At 43.9% G+C, this 19,971-nt stretch overlaps 1 protein-coding gene across 8 annotated transcripts in view; it reads right to left on the bottom strand.

Moving 5' to 3' along the window:
- TRAF7 (TNF receptor associated factor 7) overlaps positions 1-19,971 on the bottom strand; it is a 1,047,901-nt gene that overhangs the window by 350,605 nt on the left and 677,325 nt on the right. For all 8 annotated transcript variants that reach the window (XM_044089204.1, XM_044089203.1, XM_044089206.1 and 5 more), the window contains one exon: positions 12,026-12,160. In XM_044089204.1, the coding sequence (XP_043945139.1) occupies positions 12,026-12,160 (135 nt within the window). The remainder of the gene's footprint in view (positions 1-12,025; positions 12,161-19,971) is intronic.

Below are 19,971 nucleotides of genomic sequence, written 5' to 3'. Positions count from 1 at the left end.
AACTAATGAAGAGGTTGCTGCTAGCAAACAACTTTACATGTCATTGTTTCATCTACAAATAAAGTGCCTGTTGCCCTTGAAGAATAAATTGCCTATGCTACATTAAAAAATAATAAGCTAGTACTAAGTAACTCCTCCAAAGGAGGGCATTCATAGGACTGCAGCATCCACTCCCATTAAAGTACACACAGTATAGTACAGTATCAACGGTCCATCTGCATACTGTGGGAGTAGTACCCACAGCCTTCTGCATCAAAAGCAAGTATACTTAATGTTGTGCTACTAACAATGCAAACAACTTAGCATAAGTTGCATTAAACTTCTCTTCCCCTGAAGCTCTCAGCTCCTTGTAAAATCCACTTGACGATCAACTAAATCTCTCAGCTTCGCAGCAAATTTATTTGGGGGGGGGCAAAGCCCCAAAACCAGGGACACATTTTACATGCTGCTTGTATAATCTTAGAAAGTTGTAAGTGTTTTGTGTTACTGTGCATTTCCTGAAAGACAGGGAGACAAACTTAAAGAGCTATCATTATTTAGTGAATTCAGTTCTCACTGATTTGCCAGAAAAACACAAATTTTAAGAGGAGCAGACCAAAAGTATGAGCCAAATATTCTGTGAAAATCTGGACAGTGGAGAGCTATGGACTGAACTCCCTGAATCACAAGTGGGGTATGGGTAGAGAATTCAGGCTCTTGTTTGAGCCTGAGTAACAGTAACCACCAGGTACACGTAACTGGGGCATTTTACACACACACACACACACACACACACACACACACACACACACACACACACACACACACACACACACACACAGAGAGAGAGAGACAGACAGACACACAGACAGACAGACACACACACACATGCTGGAGCAGCATAACTCCTGCAAATAAAAGAACAAAATTCTCCTTATCAGCATAACTCTGGCAGCACCAACGGAACAGCGGTAGCATAATTCCTGTAACACAGAGCAATAAGAGAACAACAGCTAGTTTGTTTAGTTTAACTTCCCTGCACGAATCCACATCAGTGTGAAAACTCCACTTCATTAATTTTTCCTAACAGGTCTTGCAGCTGAAAAGGGGGGGGCTCCCCCTCCCCCTGGCTCTATGGTTCCAGCACTTCTGCTCCAGCACCAGTGCCTCTACATGTCATCTGGGGCACAGTTAGGGCTTTATCCCATTGTGCGATGAAGTTGCCACAAAAGTATCTGGGGTTTTGATTACATCTGGCTAGGACCCCTGAAGTAGAAGTAGATGGGAGTGCCAGTAACAAACAAAGATGGAGACTGTGCTTGGTGGAAGACTCCAGAATCAAACAGGTTAATGTTTCCATTGTACCAGGCTCTAGACAGGCCACCTCTTGAGTATTCTGTGCATTTCTAGTGGTGATACAAATAAAGTGATATCAGACTACTGAAAGGAGTCCACAGGAAAGCCACCAGAAATGTCCAATAGGACTGATGAGAACAGCCATCATTTCTTTCTTTATTACTTTTGTTGATCAGGAAAGTTTTACTAGGCACAGTCCATGTTCATTGGAGGCCTGGGAAGAAAAGCTCCACAGATTATGACATAAGAGCATACAAACACTGAGCATAGAGATTAAACATTAAAATGACAAGATAATACAATGCAGAGATATGAACAGTAACAATACAAAGCTCAACGCAGGCAGTGATTATTATAGTTTTCTCACAGCAGAAAAAAATGGAGCATAGGTAAAAAAAATTACTATTATTATTTTTTTTTTTTTAAAAGTGAGGAAGGCAGTATTTAAGAAGGCGGTAGCAGTTAAGCGTGGGGGGGGGTAGAGATGAGAAGAAGGTAGTAGTTAAGAGTGGGGGAGGATTTTTGATGTAAAAATGCACTTTGGGTGTTAGGGAGAGGGTTGGGCGGGATAAGTTAAAGGGAGAGGTAATTTAATAAGTAGTTATGATCTAAGGTGGTATGCTGTAAAAGAGTAAATTGTTGTAGATATATGCAGCACAGATGAGCATGAACATTACCAGTTACTCTTTAGGTGTTTCTTGAGATATATTTTGAAAGTTGTAATTTTGTTAGCTAGTTTGAGCTCAAGGATGGTGTTCCATAGTTCAGACAGAGAGAACATAGGGAGAATCCTGTCTTATTGTTTGACTTAGTTATGTGCAAGGAAGGATTTGTTAGTAGACCTCAGGTCTCGAATGAAGAAGTGTTGTAGCAGTGGTGTGTTACGGAAAGCTGGGAATTTCTTTGGAATACAAATGATTTTGTACCCCGTGACTAGTTAGGAGTACAAGTATTGTAGTAGCCCTAACTAGTGAATTTATTTCAATGCAGCACAGTAGTGGGTTTTGTTTACTGAATTTGCAGCAAGTTTAGCTGTTATTCTAACATATATCAATGTTTTGTCAGTGTTCAGGTTAGTTTTCTTTTTATGGCTTGTAGTAGGTATTCGTCAAATTTTACTTATTTCGTCTATTAGGACACCTAGTAATTTTGTACAAGAGACTGTATTAACTTTGGTGTTATTCACTTAGTTAGTGGATATAAAAATACTGCTTCCTTCTACAATGGGGGAAGGGGAGGCATCCTCCCCCTGAGCCTGGCCTAACTTCATGGTAGGAATGCTTCCATGTCTTGAGGACTCTACAAGGTCAATTTTTCCAGTCTTGGCACTAGTGTGCCTACCAAGATTGGGCGCTTTTTTATCCTGGGACTTGTTCACCCAGCTGTCTTTTTAATTTTTTAAACTACTTCTGTCCATGATGTATGCTCTATAGAATACAGTCTATATATCAATGTTATTTTAGTGAAACTTTGTTAAAAACAGGGTCCACCTCATGAATGTACTCACTAAGACTTGAGGATGAACTCAGTTCCAGCAATACTACTCTCCTCTGCTTGCTGATTTTATCATCTCCCTATTTGGACCCCCTGTAGTAGTTCAGAAAATCACAAAAACTGATAAGCCAAAGAAGAGCCATAAAGATGACAGAGTGAACTGAGGATAAGAAAGAAATAATGTACTGTTACTATTATGCAAGAAGTCCAGAATTTCCAGACACAAGACATACAAAAAGTTTGAGAGATAAATTAGAGGAAAGAAGAATACTTGCACACTAGAAAAACTGTCAAAATCTTAAACGCAAATTTGTGTTCATTAATGCAACAGATTCATGAAAAACACTACAGACCATGAAAAATTGAATTGGGCCATTTGCCTTACTATGTAGGTTTGGAGGTGATCACCAACACCTTGAGGAAGGCATCCTGATAACTTTATAGTTGTGGCTTTACTAGTTAAAATCCAGTCAAGATTCGACTGCCTATTTGTTTTCTTGTCGAGTCTACTGGTAGTTTATATTAGTTGTGAGAAGCTGTATAACGGTACAGGCTTGGTGGGGGGGGGATTCTCAGTTACAGCTGTAACAATCAATATTAAGGGCACCCAATATGATGATCTCTTGATTTACAGTATGGGATATCCAATGCAGAATTTCTTCTGCTTCTACTATGTTGTTGCCAAGAGGGATATAGATTCTCCTAATGATTATGCAGTTTTTTGTATTTATTTTAAGACGAACTAAAACAAGCTAAACATTATTAAAACTAGGTTTTGCTGGCAGTGGGGAGTTAACTCAAGATTGTTTTTATACATGACAACAATGCCTTGTTTACATTTGTTTGTTTCTAGCCATCCTGTAATACTGTAATAAAGGGGTAGCATTTCATTGTCCTTTGTTTTGGATTTTAATGATGTAAGTGAGGTGAGTAAGAGACTGTGTTACTGAAAGTGGATAATGTAGTTGGTTATGAGATGACTGATGTTATGGTGGAAAAGTGTGATATGAATGGTGTAGTAGAGATATAAAAGAGATAACACTTAGGTACTTCTTTCGGTGTAGTGAAATAGTACTTAATGTTGTTTGTTTGGATATGGTGGAAGTGGTTATGTTAGATGTAGTGCATGCAGGTGGGAATTAGGAGTACGCAGAAGAGTGGAGTGAGCCCATGTGGAGCAAGGACAAATGCTGCAGGTTTCAGCAACAGGAGAATATCGTTTCAAGTGGGTCAGTACAGAAGATTACAGCTAAGCATGAACTGGTTCAGAACTAGCACTGTTGGAGCTGCTTTCACTAAAGAGAAGATAAGTTTTTGAAAAACAAGAAGTTATGTACTCACCATAACATTCGATGCATGTAGTCCATCTCGCCTTACATTCTTACCCGTGGGTTCGGAGCTGAAACTCGGCTACGACTTGGCCATACTCAAGCTCGAAGTCTTCAATTGGCTCGTGGCTAAGAGGTATCCCATCATGCAACAGGTCTATTCCCCAAATCTTGTTTGCTGCCAAGCTCACACACACACACTGAGAAGAACAACCACCTCAACAGAAAGGACTACTGATACCTAGAGACAATATCTCCAGGTCCTCCAGGAGGGGGAAGGAGGGAGGGTTAGTAAGAATGTAAGGCGAGATGGACTACATACATCGAACGTTATGGTGAGTACATAACTTCTTGATGTTATGTAGTCCAGTGTTGCCTTCATTCTTACCCATGGGACAGCGTCCCTAGCACCTTGATCTTGGGTGGCTCAGTGAAAAATACTCTTGAGCACCATGGAACCAAAGGAAGATCTGCCTCTAGAAACCAGATCTAATTTGTAGTGACTAATAAAGGTATGAGGCAAAGCCCATGTTGCTGCAGCACAAATATCATCCATAGACATCCTAGCCTGAAACCCAGTTGAGGTAGCCACAGAACGTGTAGAATGAGCTTTCACTTTAAAGGTTAATTCTCTGCCATTGGAAGCATAAATAAATGAGATGCAATCGGAGATCTAGCGAGACAAGGTTACCTTAGAAACCGAAACCCCAAGTCTAGTGTCTGAAAACGAAACAAACATTTGATCTGATTTCCTGAAATCTTTTGTCCTATGTAAACAGAAATGCAATCGTCTGTAAACATCCAGCTGATGAAACTTAAATTCTGCCTTGTTGGAGAATTCAGAAAAAAACACAGGCAACTCAATGGATTGGTTGATATTGACAACAGAGGCAACCTTTGGAACAAAGGAAGGATTGGTCCTTAAGGAGACCCTATCTTTGTAGAACACCAAATAAGGTGGCCTAATCGATAATGCTTGGAGTTCAGAGACCTGCCTAGCTGAAGTTATGGCTACCAAGAATACTGCCTTCCATGACAAGAATTTAATGTCACACGTAGCTGTGGGCTCAAAGGGAGTTGAGGTGAGCTTCTGTTGTACAAAACTGAGGTCCCATGGCATCACTGGATCAAAGACTGGAGGTCAAAGTAACAATGTCCCTCTCATAAAAGCCCTACAAAGCCTATGAGCCATAAGGTTGGGCTCATTAGCAATGTGAAAGGTAGAAATTGCTGCCAAATGTACTTTAATGGTTGCCGCAGCTGAACCCTGACTAAACAGTTGAGAAAGAAATTCCAGTATTGCCAAAATAGGTGCAGTATAAGGATCAATATGTCTCTCACGGGCCCAAATAGAAAATCTCTTCCATTTACTGGAATAAATCTTCCTGGTAGAAGGCTTGTGTGAAGATGATAGAATATGGACCACTTCCGGGGAAAAATCATGAAGCCTGACTAAGGACGGAACTGAAGCAGCCAAGCTGTCAACCTGAGGTCTGGATGGAGGGATGGAACTGTCCTGACATATGAGTCATCAGATCTGGAACTGGGTCCAGAATCCAGGGCTTGTCCATTAGATAGGGTTGAAGGAAGGGAAACCAAATCTGACGAGGCCAGTGTGGGGCAATGAGGATCATTTTGCTCCCCAAAGACTGTGCTTTCTGAATTACCTTTGATATCAGAGGTAACAGTGGAAAGGCATAGAGAAGACCAGAGGGCCAATCGTGAGCCAGAGTGTCTCTGGGTGTCTCCTCCTCCGGGGGGATAAGGGTGAAGTAGCTGCTGCATTTGGCATTGAGGGGGCTGGCAAATAAATCGCAGCAAAGCTGACCCCATCTGTGGAATACCTCTTCCGCAACATAATTGTTCAGGGACCACTCATGAAGCATTAGGCTAGCTCTGCTCAGCCTGTCGGCAATCACGTTGGACTTCCCCGGTATATGCGTTGCAACTAGAAAGCGTTGGGAAGGCACCTCCCACTGCCAAACTCAAAGTGCCTCTCTGTAAAGCGGGTATGATTTGGTTCCTCCCTGTTTGTTCAGGTACCACACTACCGACATGTTGTCTGAGTGGATTGCAATTGTCCCTAGAGGGAGAGAGCTCTGAAGTGCTTGCAACACTAACAGCACTGCTCTCATCTCCAAGACATTGATATGCAAATGGGTCTCGTGATCCTGCCATGTGCCTTGGACAGTCCTGCCAAGATAATGCCCCCCCACCCGATCTGGGAGGCATCCGTGGTCACCATGGCAACTGGAGAAGATGGGACAAAGGGCTTGCCCACATTGAGATTGCTGGCCTGAAGCCACCAGCGTAGATCCCACTTGCACGTGTCCGTAATCAGAATAAAATGGGAGAGTGGGAGATGCTGCAGTGACCACTGGACGAAAAGAAGCCACTGAGGAACCCTCATGTGTAGTCTGGCAAAGGGAAATAGCATGATCGTGGCAGCCATGGTCCCTAATAACTTGAGGACCACTTTTGCCCTGACCTTCCTCAATGGTAGTAAGGCGTAGACCTGCTGTTGTAGAGCCTGAATTCTCTTCTCTGGTAAGAAGGCCCTCATGAGCACTGAATCTAGTTCGCCGCCGATAAAAGTGACACGCTGTGAGGGCAACAAGGCAGATTGTCTCCAATTTAGAGTAATTCCTGAATGTTGGCACAGTGTAATGGTGGCATCCCTGGACTGTAACAGTAGATGCCTGGTGGTGGCAGAACGGAGCCAGTCATCCAGGTACAGAAACACTTGGAATCCCTGACGTCTCAAGTGAGTCGTTATCACTGCCATGCATTTGGTGAACACCCTGGGGGCTATGGTGAGTCCAAAGGGCAGAGCGCGAAACTGAAAATTACTGGCTCCCATTCGGAAGCATAAATGACTTCTTGATGCCCTGTCATCTTGATATGGTAGTAAGCATCTCTGAGGTCGATGGAGCACATCCACACATCTTTCCCTAACAGAGAGAGTATTGACTGTATGGTGACCATGCGGAACTTGGACTTTTGTACCTGAAGGTTCAATCGGCTGAGATCCAAGATGGGTCTCGGGTTTCCTGCTCTTTTCGGCACCAAAAAGAATCTGGAGTAAGTCCTTAATCCTACTTGGTCTGCGTGGACAGGCTAGAAGGCTCCCTTTGAAAGCAACTTTCATATTTCTAAAGTTGCGGAATCCCTGTGACTGGGTGGAACATCTGGGATTCTCTTGGATGACGGGGGAGGAGAAGAGAAGGGAATATGATAACCTCCGGAAATTATCTTGGGTGACTTCTTGCCAGGCTTTTGGGTATAAAGAAATGCGACCCCCGACCAGCTCCAGAGACGCACAGTCGGACCTCCCTTCAGGAGCACTGGTAGGGAGAACCACGAAAGGAATCACGGTCCCCCTGGTTACGTGGGCCTCCTCTGCCTCTAGGGCGGCATCTACATGAATTTCCACCCCCTCCCCAACCTCCGGAGGGGGAATCATTTTGTGCGCCCTGAAAAAAACCTCTGCGACTTCCTGAACCACATTTTCCCACCCTTCTAGCCCTTGGGGTAAGGTCTAGAAGGCATGGAAAAACAGACTCCCATGGCAGACAGGTTTTTTTTCCTTCCTGCTCACACCTAGTGAGAGTGTCCTTCACCTTGGTTCCGAACAATGATGAACCATCAAATGGGGCATTGGTGAACGTACTTGAAGGCCTCCACGAAATTGCACAGGTGCATCCAGGAGTGTCTCCTAAGAGAGACTCCGGAACCCGCAGCCCTACTCGCTCCATCGGCTGCATATGAGATCAGCCTCAGGGAGGAGTTGGTAAGGGAATTTAAGGTAGACATCTGTGCATTGACCTTTTGTGCCACAGCATCAGAAATGTTGCCCTGTAGAGAATCTCCTAGCTCTTTTAGGAGATCTCTCTGGAGCCTCGTAAAATGTGTCAAGTAGTTCAACGACTGCAGTGTAAAGGCCGCTGAGGTAAAAACACGCTTCCCATACCTGTCCATAGCCTGGGACTCCTTGTTAGGTGGATGGACAGTAGACAAAGTTTCAGCAAGTTCCTTCTTGGTGGCCGCTGCCACCACCATGGCATCTACGGGAATGCCTTTAGATAGATACTCCTTGTCAGAGGGGGTGGACAAAAAGTTATTGGGTCTCCTTGGGACCAGTTCCACAGTGTCAGGAGTTTCCCACACCTTTTGACAGACAAGATCTAATAGCTCATCAAAAGGGGGAGAAACCCAAGAGGCAGAGGGTTGAGACCTGAAAGCCTTCAGGAACACCGACTCCTCATCAGAAGGGGGTTTGGAGGGCCAGCCGCCTCTCTGCTTCAAGATCTCTAGGATACCTGAAAAAGAGATATCTTCAAAAGACGACTTGGGGGACCCCTCTGACTCCTCGAGGTCAGTGTCCGATGTGAGAGACTCATCCGGGGAGTCAAGGTATTTCCTCTTACACAATCTCTTTCTGGCACAGGCAAAAACTCTGGGGAGATATCAGAAAGTTGGGGACCACTCATGGAGGTATCCTGAGGCTTAGGGTCTCCGCTGCCCAAGGATAGACTGTGAACCGAAACTGACACAGATGCTAGAAGGGGCAGAGTATCAGTGCCGTAGGATGCAGCTGATGACCTGGCCAGCATGCTCTTCATAACTTCGAAGGCTGATCCCCCAGCTCTGAAGGCCAACTAACTGTAGAGGAAACAGTAGTAGCCCAAAGTAGATATCGGGGTCCAAGCTCACCCGAGCTGAAGCACTGAGAGGAAAGCTGGGAACTAACGAAGATCGATCCAATCCCTCCTCCTCAGGTCAAAACGGAGAACCGTGGACCCTCGACCCCGTGGATGGAGCCGACGGGGTCGGAGCAGAAATCGGAACCGAGAGGCCAGGCGAGGCTACTGGAACCAGCCTAATGGCACCCGACGGAACCGACAACTCTGGCTCCGAAGGCAGAAAAAGGCTCGGAGGAGGAACAACAAAGGAAAGCCGATTGGGTCGGAGCCAAAATCAGTTTGGCCAACACCGATGACTAAAGCAGTTTCTTCACCACCCTATCAACGTCCTCATCGGAAAGGGTGCTGGAAGACCTGGAAGATAAAGTAGGAGTTCTGGATCTCCCTACAGAAGGGGACTTGCGTGAAGGAGAACCCGGTCGAAAAACTGGAGACCGGCTCCGAACTAAAATATCCGTGACCAGTTCCGAAAGGCTGGGAGCCGACATGGACTTAGTCAAGAAACTACCTTCTTTCGGCACCGATGGCAATGGAACCGAAGGAGAAGCTGTTCTAGCCACTTTTGCTGGTGGCTACAAAGAAATAGATGGAGCCGGAGAGCGCTTCTTGGAAGTCTTTTTGTCCTTTTTAGCTGGAGAGGGTAATGCACTGGAAAACTTAGCCAAGTCTTCCTCGAAGGTGTGTTTAAGCAGTCCCATCAAAATGAGCTTGTTCTTCCTCTCCTGTAGCACACGGGGACTAAAGGAATGACAAAACAAGCAGGACTCTTGGAGGTGAATAGCCCCCAAGCAGAACATGCACACAGAGTGCCCATCAGTTAAAGACATTTTATTGCTGCATTCAACACACTTTTTAAAGCCCGAAGGCCTGTGTTCCTTACGATCCTAGGACATGCTGAAAGGAACAAATTAATATGTACATGCACTAAACCCAACTAACAAAAAACAGAGCCTCTAACTCAAACGGCCAAGAAACTGGCAGGAAAACAACAGGGAAGACTAGGTCCTCTTACTTAAAAGGGCCTAACCTGGGGAAACAAAGGCAGGAAAGCACCACTAGCCAGACACAACACTAAACACTGACAGAATGGAGCACCAAACCATAAACCACACAGAAACAATGGGGAGGACTAGGTCCTCTAACTTAAATGGGCCTAGCCCATGGGGAAAAGAAAACAAACGGGATACCCAAACAGCCAGACAAGGGCACAAAAAACAGCCAGAGAAACAAATACAGGCGGTAAAATACCACTATAGTATGGCCGAGTCGGAGCCAAGGTTCGGCTCCAAACCCACGGGTTAAGAATGAAGGCAAGATTGGACTACATAACATCTATTATTTTAGGTAACTAGGATTCACTGTCGGATGTTTATAAGTGGCAGTACAAACCTGGCAGTCATAACAGGGTGCAGCTCCTCTTTTTTATTTGGAAATGAGGTCCTACAATTTATATTCTTATAACACAGCCTCTGCTTCAAATTCTTCCCTTTTCTAAATATAGATTCATTCATAGCATCTCTATAACGGTAAGCATATACCAATTCCTTTCTACTATTTGATTAAAGGCATCTGTATGCCTATTACAACCAACTGTAAATCTTAATGACTGATGATGATCAACTCCTAAAAGGAAGCACAAAAACTTCTGGGATGCATTTGCAATTTCGACATGGAGGTAGGTATCCTGAAAGTCTACTGAGCACATCCATTTGCTTGTTTTTAGTGAGAACAAAATTCACTGGGCCACGAATATTATGAAGGAGGTGTTTTTTATGTAGAGGTTTAGGCCATTGATGTCCAACTTTGGACAGAAGTTGTTGTTTTTTTTGGTACTAAAAAGAATCACTGACAGATTCCGGATCTTCACTAGTCTGGCGGGATATCTGGAATGACTCTTTATAGAAGAGAAAATTTCTCTTCTGGCTGCTTTTTGTTGGAGATGTGGAAAATCTGGACGTAGCAAGGTTTGCTTGGGCTGGGGGATGGGAAAAGGCATTATGTAACCTGTGGGGACTATCTATCTTACCCAACAATCTTGCATGATGGTCAGATATGCAGGGAGGTGGAGAGAAAGAATTGATTCCTGACTGCACCGGAGGTTTAGTCAACAAGCCATTAGGGACAGTCATTCTGTTTGCCAAAAAGGGGCTCCCAAAATCCCTTGTTCTATGGCCCTTCACAACCTGCATCCACATTAAAGGGACTGCTTCTACCTTGGCCTCCTCTGTTTGAGGTAAAGTCAAAGGCTTGACACAACTAGAAGATACTGCTGTTTTAAAATTGTGGTGCCTAATGCTCACTTGAGGTGAAAAAGGTAAAAGAAAAAAAAATCAAAGGAGCTAACAAGAAAATAGCCTTAATGGATTAAATGAAGCAATCAAAATCTGTCAATATATATACGAAAAATGTACATATGGTGTAAATTTGTTTAGAAAGGGAGCACTTAGCTACAGATATCAATGATCCATCCATATGCGATGGTGGCAAATGAGATCTGAGGAAGGCTGGTGCTATAGGGGCTGTAGTTAGTAAATGTCTGGTGTCCTGGGGACTGCAGTTAGTAAATGTCTGGTGCCCTAGGGGCTGTAGTTAGTAAATGTCTAGTGTCCTGGGGGCTGTAGTTAGTAAATGTCTGGTGCCCTAGGGGCTGTAGTTAGTAAATGTCTGGTGTCCTGGGGACTGTAGTTAGGAAACATCTTAAATAAGCTCAATGCTAGGGAGCACTAGCATTGCTCAACTGGATCAGACAAACGTTTCTGTATTCCATCAGCTGGATCAGACACAGGATGAATAAGATCATTAATGTATATTTGTTTAAAAAATATATGATAGAAATGTTGCTGCTTGGTTAAAAATATGCAAAGTGGGCTCTTTCTAAGAAAATCTAATTTTTTGTCTTCCTGTTCAGCAAACACAAAAATGTAGGTTATGCTCTGCACCACTCATGCAGTTATTAAATCAGCAGATCTGATACCAATGGGACTTTTATGACAATCTGTGACTGAGGGAGAAAAATAACAGCAAACTGATGAGGCTGAAAGCTGCACACAAAGCTGCTGTCTCACAGTGTGACAAGGTACCTTTTCTGAATGCAGTTTATCTGAGCCTCATACAAACATTGCAAAAAAAATTTGTGAAGAGATTTCTACTCAACCATACACTTACCCATATTTTGAATGTGGGCATTTGATGTGCTCGCACTCCTTCAGATGAGCTTCCAGGTTCATGGTCAGCAGTGGTGGACAATTGGGGTTATTAGGACACCGGACTGGCCTGTAGTCACAACTGCTTTCATGATCTCTACAAAAGGAGGAAATTTTATTTAGCAAACAGTCACATGGATTCATTCTTCATGCTGGTATCATAATTTACTTACTAACCTCTTCAATACTCAGAATTATTTTACCCTAGGTTTGGTAGAACAGTCTGGAATACTCTAGCTCATAAACGTTTGATCTGTTACAATAAAAGCATTATAAAGCTTTTACTGGAATACATTTCATTCCTTCCATTAGTAACATAAAGAAAGAACATGTTCCAACATATGAGCAACACATGGAACACACACATATTAATCTTTTTGTTGGCCTGGAGATTTGGTCAGTCAACCTTGTACCAAACTGAAGATGAACAAGCACAGACAAAATACATCTGAAAGGACTAAGATTCAAAGGGGAAAAAGCAGATGGAAACTGAATGCTGACAGAAAGTACACCATGCAAGGAACTTTCCATAACAGATGTCTGAGTGGAGGGATTACTGCTGCAGTCATATTGCAAATAATGAGATTTGAATTTCAAAGTTACTTTCTTCTCCCTCCCTGCTAGCCATTAAGCCAGCCAGCCACTACCTTAACTGTCATCCCCCATACTTTCTCCATTACGAGGTGAAAGCATGGCCCTGTTAAGGAAACAAGTTACTTATTTTATTTATTTACTGAATTCAGATCCTTATTTCATAGACCCTTTACATATAAAAAGAACAAAAAAGATTTCTCTAAAATATTACATAAAACTGTCTACAAAACATGAATATTAAAAAAGGCCGTCAAAATTTAAGACAGCACATTTTCTTGGCTTTCAATATACTCATCTAAAAAGATATTTCAGGGACCTTCTATAAGGGACTTCCAAGTATCAGCCTGTTATCCAGGAAAAGGTAACTGATTCCAAAGGACAGACAAGAGGTGGCACAGTGGTACAATGGTTAGCATTGTCGCTTCACAGCAACAGGTTCTACGGTTCGATTCTCAGCCGGAATGCCTTCTGTGTAGAGTCCACATGTCCTCCCTGCATTTGCGTGGGTTTCCTCTGGGTGCTCCGGTGTCCTCCCACATTCCAAAGACATGCATTAAAGTGTTTTCCCCCAGGCCTCTGGTGAAAATGGGTTATGTGCCAGTTGGACTTTCCTGGTAAATGTTGAATAAATTTTCTCTCCCAACAATTAAACAGTGTAGGTTACAAACATAAAAAAACATTTGCTAAGCTCTCTTTTACCGTGCTGTGTAACAAAGCGAGTCACCATTTCAGTCAGCCATAGGGCTCTTTCTGCTTTATTTTTTTGCCTCCTTCCCCTGTAACTAAAGTAAAATGATTCATACATTTGTCTCTCTGACCCTAGGTTTTACAGCTATACCTTGTACCTTTGTGGCTTTCTAACACTCAGACATAGATTCCTGTTTGAAAGTTTTACTTACTTGTCTGACATTTGAACATGTAACCCTGATAAAAACCTTAAAATTGTATACTGTTGGTCTGTCTTTCCTGCTAAAAGTAAGTAAAATTAAAGTGCTGAGTGCAGGTTTTAGGCCCTTGCATTCAACTTACTTGTGGTGTGGTGTGGTTCTGCCCACTCCGTTTGGGCACGCTTTGCTCCCTTTCCCACCCCTGAATCCCACAACCCCCAAGTATCCTCAAATTTATACTTTCATCTAATGGTCTGGTCACTCCCACAGCCCCTTCTCACTACCATAACTTGTGCTATCACCATTTCACTCTTCCCACCTTGTCACCAATCTTCCCATTTTCCCTGTCCACCTTGGGCTGCCTCCTCTGTGGCTTGCCTCTCTCATACTTAACTCTTTCACTCCCCAGCACACCTACTATCTCCTCACATATTATTTCCACCCCTCGATACTGTTCCTTCCCTCACACATATCACTAGCCACCACCCTTCCCTAATATATTTCTTTATATTTTTCCTATAACTCTTCCCCTCCTTTTCCCATCACACAACGCTATCCTTACTGCTATTTCTCCCATTTCTAATTTCACTAGCCCTAAGCACTTCCTACCGCACTAAGCTCCATATCTTCCCCCCCCCCCTTTCCCAGACCTCTTCCAACATATAACCAACTTCCGCTGACTATTGCCTCCTCTCTCTTCTGTCTCTCCCCCTTTCAATGTCTTAAATTTAAACTCATGGCCTACCCTGTTCTTACTCCTAAGCCCAAACTCAAGTACCCCATTCCCCTTACTGACCACCCTCACCTTTTCCATCGCCTTTGCTCTTCTGGTTTCGGGTGACATCCATCCTAATCCTGGTCCCACCCCTCTCTCCACTTCCCCTCCACCTTCATCTGCTGTTCCCCCCAAAACATCCTCAAATATCTCTAGCCTCAAACATCTCTCTATCTCTGCAATGAACATCCAAAGCCTAAACAACAAAACGTCCGAACTTCATGCATGGTTGGCCCAACACAAACCTCACATCCTAGCCCTATCGGAAACCTGGCTAAAACCTCATATCAAGTCCTCTGAATTTCTCCCATCTCAATACAATATCTATAGGTCTGATAGGACACCCAAACAAAGGCGGTGGGGTGGCTATCTTGTACTCTGTCTCACTGACGCTAACACCTATAGACATTACTCTGCCTAGTTTCTCCCCTGCTGAACTACTGCTCCTAGACTGCCACATCAATAACTATAGGAAGTTTGCTATTGCCTCTATCTATATTCCCCCAGGTAAAAACATCACTATCCTTGAACATGTACTCTCCTGGATAACCCCCCCCCCCCCATCCCCTATGAAAAGTACAGTTTTGTACCTACCATAAATGTAGATGTTCGAGGATCCACATTGCTGCAGTCCTTACTATTGGGTAGTCCGCTGTCCAGTCGGCCCGAATACCAGAGTATATGGCTGACGTCGGTCAGGGCGCATTAGACTGACGTCAGTACGTCAGGGTACTAATGCGCATGACCGACGTCATATCCTCAGTCTTTTCTTGCCCCAGATGTCAGAAGACCCTAAAAAAACAAGGCCCAAAATACCTGCACCAAAAATATGTACAATATATACAGAAATATATACAAAAATATCAACATATAACCTCACCTACACAACCACCCCTAAACACAGAGGGGAAGGAGGGAGGATTGGACTGCAGCAATGTGGATCCTCGAACATCTACATTTATGGTAGGTACAAAACTGTACTATGTTCTTCGTTCCACATTGCTGCAGTCCTTACTATTGGGTAGAATCCCAAAGCAGAGGTAAGGGAGGCTGGCAAATCATAAAGAAGCAGGAGCTGACAACATGCCTTGCAAAATAGCTGTGGCAAAACCAGCCCTAGACTTAGAGTAGAGAGGAAGGTGATAATGCTTAGAGAAAGTATGCACTGAACTCCATGTAGCTGCCTCCAAAATATCCTTAGTTGCCACCCCCCTTAGAAATGCTGTTGAAGTGGCAGTAGCCCTAGTGGAATGAGGCCTAATCCCAGCTGGAATCTCCTTGCCATGATGGGAATAACAAAATGAAATGCAAAACCCAATCCACTTAGAAATAGTTTGCTTAGACACAGGCTTGCCCTGAGAACTCAAAGCAAAAGAAACAAACAACTGCTGAGACTGCCTGAAGTCCTTAGTCCTGCTTAAATAATAACGCAACTGCCTATATACATCTAAAGTGTGCAAAATCTTTTCCCCTTTATTTTGGGGATCTGCATAGAAAGTGGGCAAATGAATAGTTTGGTTTAAAGCCACACTAGAAACCACCTTAGGCATAAAGGAAGGATTAGTACGTAATGATACCCTATCCTTATGGAAAATCAGAAAGGGCTCTACTGCCATAAGGGCCTGCAACTCAGAAACCCTTCTTGCAGAAGTAATAGCCAACAAAAAAGCAGTCTTCCATGACAAATATTTCAAATCAGCAGTACCCACAGGCTCAAAAGGTTGTAGAGTAAGTTTTTCCAACACAAAATTGAGATCCCAAGCAGGAGTAGGAGCTCTACGTGGGGTCTTATATTCTTTGCCCCTCTGAGAAACTGCTTGAACAAAGGATGCGAAAACAATGGTGGGTCACAATCATAGTGAGCTGAAATTGCTGCAGCATGAATCTTAATGGAAGAGAAGGACAAACCTTTGTCCAATAACTCAGTAAGATATTGAAGAGCCACACTCAAATTAGGCTCAGAAATCTCCAAATTCCTTGCTGCACTCCAAAATAAAAATCTCTTCCATTTTTCTCGTACACTTTCCTTGTACTAGGTCTTCTAGCTTCCATAATCACATTTAAAACTTGTTGAGGAAGTTGAGACCGGCTGTCTCTCAAAACAGAATATGCCATGCTGTTAGATGAAGAGAGCGAAGCTTGACATTGAGCAGGTGGCCTTCTCTGAGACAACAGGTGCGGAATCAAGGGTAAAGGCCATGGAGGCTTCTTTACTAGACTCCTCAGTAATGGGTACCAGTGCTGCCGAGGCCAATCTGGAGCTATTAAAATCATCCTTGGCTTGTCTTGTCTGACCTTTAGAAGCACCTTTGGAAGAAGAGGAAGAGGTGGAAACGCATACACATGAAGATTTTCCCAACTGAAAGAGAGAGCATCCACTTTCCAAGCTGTGTGATGTAACCTCTTTGTGCAAAACTTTGGCAGCTGGTGGTTTAGTGGAGAAGTGAACAGATCTATGTCTGGAGTTCCCCAGGACACTGTCAACCTTTGAAATACATGAAGATCCAGTTTCCACTCGTGGGGATCCATGATTTGTCTGCTTAACACATCTGCTAAGGAGTTCTGTGCTCGGCAGAAACCTTGCCTGAAGAGTTAGTTGCAAGCTGAGCGCAGTCTCCCATAAAATCATTGCTTGCCTGCACAATGGGTAAGAATGTGTTCCCCTTGTTTGTTGATGTACCACATGACAGTTGTGTTGTCTGTTAGAATCAACACCTGCCCTGGAAGAAGTAACTCCTTGAAAGCCATTAATGCAAACTGGACTGCTAACATCTCCTTCATGTTGATATGTAGATGCTGTAGTCTGGCAGGCCACTTGTCTTGTATCCACTTTCCATTTAGATGAGCTCCCCAAGCAATGTCCGAGGCATCTGTCGTTAAAATCTGACTCGCCTCTGGCCGGGTCACAGAGAGTCCCTTGTTTAGGTGACATTCCTGAGCCCACCACAAAAATTCTTTTTGAAGGCAAGGTATTATTTGAATGACAGTGTCCAAATCCTGGCAGTGCTGTGTCCATACATTTTGAGATACCATTGTAGCTTCCTCATATGCAGTTTGGCATTGGGAAGCACCAGAATACAAGATGCCATGAACCCTAATGCTTGAAGGACTGTCCTTGCAGTCAGCACGGACTGATGAGATAGTTGATGGAAGTAATGTGATAGACTCTTTTGTTTGTCCGGGGTTAAAAAGGCCATCTGGGCTGCTGTATTCAGTCTCACACCCAGAAAGCACATGTCTTGAGAGGGTACTAGACTGGACTTTATTTCGTTCACAGAATACCCTAGGCATCTTAGCACTGCTATAACATATTCCAGATGCTGTAGAAGGTCTTCCTTTTCTTGAGCCAGAATCAGGCAGTCGTCCAAGTAAGGATAGATTTGAATTCCTTGTAGCCTGAAGTAAGCTATCACTGGAGCCAGAACCTTTGTGAATACTCTGGGCGCAGTAGATAAGCCAAAGGGCAATGCAGAGAACTGATAATGAGAATTTCCATCTCGAAACCGTAGATACTTCCTGCAACTTAGCCTTATAGGCACATGAAGATAAGCCTCCTTGAGATCTAAAGTTACCATCCAGTGATCTTTGCCCAGCAGAGGTAAAAGCTGTTGTAACGTCAACATCTTGAACTTTGGAATGTCCAGATAAGTGTTGAGGAGAGATAAATCCAAAATTGGTCTCCACGTGTTCCCCTTCTTTGGTACTAGGAACAGGCGAGAATAAAATCCTAGGCCCCTTTCTGATACAGGGACTGGCTGAATGGCCCCCATCTGGAGTAACTGAGAAATTTGCTTGTGAGCCTCTTTTCTTTGTGGAGGAGGAACGTCTGGCATGCCTTTGAAAGGGGGCAATGTATGGAAATAAAACCTGTAACCGTGGTGAATGATATCCAACACCCATCTGTCTTGAGTAATTAAATCCCAATTTTCTTTGAAAAGAGACAGTCTTCCTCCCAAAGGAGCTGCCAGACAAGAATCTTCTGGCAGCTGAAAAGGCAGGTCATTGGGTCTGTTTACGAAAGGACTGACCCCTGCCCTCACCAGAAGTCTGAGCAGGTGAACTCCTGTTCTAGGCCTAAAAGAACCTTGAGCTCTGCCCCTACCACGTCTAGACCTACCCCTAGACTGGGAGTCATAAGCAGGATATGTCCACCCCTTAGCAGGCCAATTTCTACTAAACTTGGTGGCTGCACCTGCAAAAATCTTTAACAGTTTGCATAGACTTAGCTTTGTCCTCCATTTTCTTTAAAACTGCTTCCACAGGCGAACCAAACAACACATCAGACTGTAAAGGAGCATCCAAAATCCTTGTCTTAACATGCTCAGCTAAATTCTGATCCCTCAACCAGGCATGCCTCGAAGAACAGAACTAGTAGCAGCCACCCTCAAGAGGCCTGTACAGCATCAAAACCACATTGCAAAGAATGCTTACCTACTTGTTCAGACACATGAACTAAATCCAGCAACTCTTTACACTCAATACCTTCCGCTAAAGCATCCACCTTAGATTTCAATTGTGAAAGGAGATAATTTTGATATTTTAGCATGTGAAACTGACAATTCAACGCCCTCATGGCTAGTGTGGAAGAAGTATACACTTTCTTTCCCCACCTATCCAAAGCCCTTGCCTCTTTATCAGTGGGAACAGGATTTTTAACCACAGAGGCCTTAACACCTTTAGGCCCCTGAGAAACAGTTTCTGGATCCGCCCTAGGACTCTTAAACAAATACTTATGAGCTTCGGCACCCTATAGTACCTATCAGGTTTAACAGGGCAGGAGGCAAAGAGTCAGGGTTCAGGGAAGCCTCTGCAAAACATCTTCCACCACATTCAACACAGGAGGTATAGCTAAGGGCCTATGTTGGGGTAAAAATAAGAATTCCTAAGCCTTTTCCTGGAATCAGAGTAATCTTGGCCTTCCCATTTAAAGTGTTCTCTCATGGAATGCAGAGTCTCTGAAAATGAGAAATCCTCAGGAGGAGAAGCTGTAGGAGTGGAATCATCCACATCAGAATCAGAATAAGGTGGAAACTCCTGCAAATCTTCCGCAGAAGACTCTGAAGCCTCTGAATACTGTTCCAAACACTCAAACTCAGGTTCCACCCTAGGCCTCTTATCAGGAGGGCATAGAACCTCTAATCATAGTAATCAAATCTTCTGCCATTTTAAGCATATGTTTCTTAGGCACAGAACCTGAAGTGCTAGGAGAAGCCCCCACTGAAGCTAAACTTGGCCTACCTCTCAAAGAAGTTTTGGCAACAGAAGGAGAGGCTCTAACTACCTTGGGAAGAGAGGGAAGAACAGTTACCTGAGAAGCCCCTCAGCCTGGCCTACCTCCTGAGAAGGCACATCCTGTAACAGTAAAGTCTCTGCCTGAGACTCCAAAGAAACTCCTGGCAATACCTCTGGCTCCACTGAGCCTTCTAAAGAACCGACGTCCGGGACTGCCGGTTCATCAACCCTAGGCTTCGCTGTTTTGTCCTTGCGCTTCTTGGAAGCGGGCCGGAGCATCCGACGGCATTTTATAATTGCAACGCTTCCCAAACACTAACCTGGCACAGTCTAACCTCCTCTTAATAGTGCGTTTGTTAAACCTAGCACAAGAGCGGCATCCAACAACGTCGTGCTCAGGCCCTAAACAAGGTATACACA

Source organism: Protopterus annectens, chromosome 12.part0 (assembly GCF_019279795.1).
Source record: "Protopterus annectens isolate FY-2018-M chromosome 12.part0, PAN1.0, whole genome shotgun sequence".
In the NCBI taxonomy this organism is placed as follows: domain Eukaryota; kingdom Metazoa; phylum Chordata; order Ceratodontiformes; family Protopteridae; genus Protopterus; species Protopterus annectens.
This window is presented reverse-complemented; position numbering and strand designations above follow the sequence as displayed.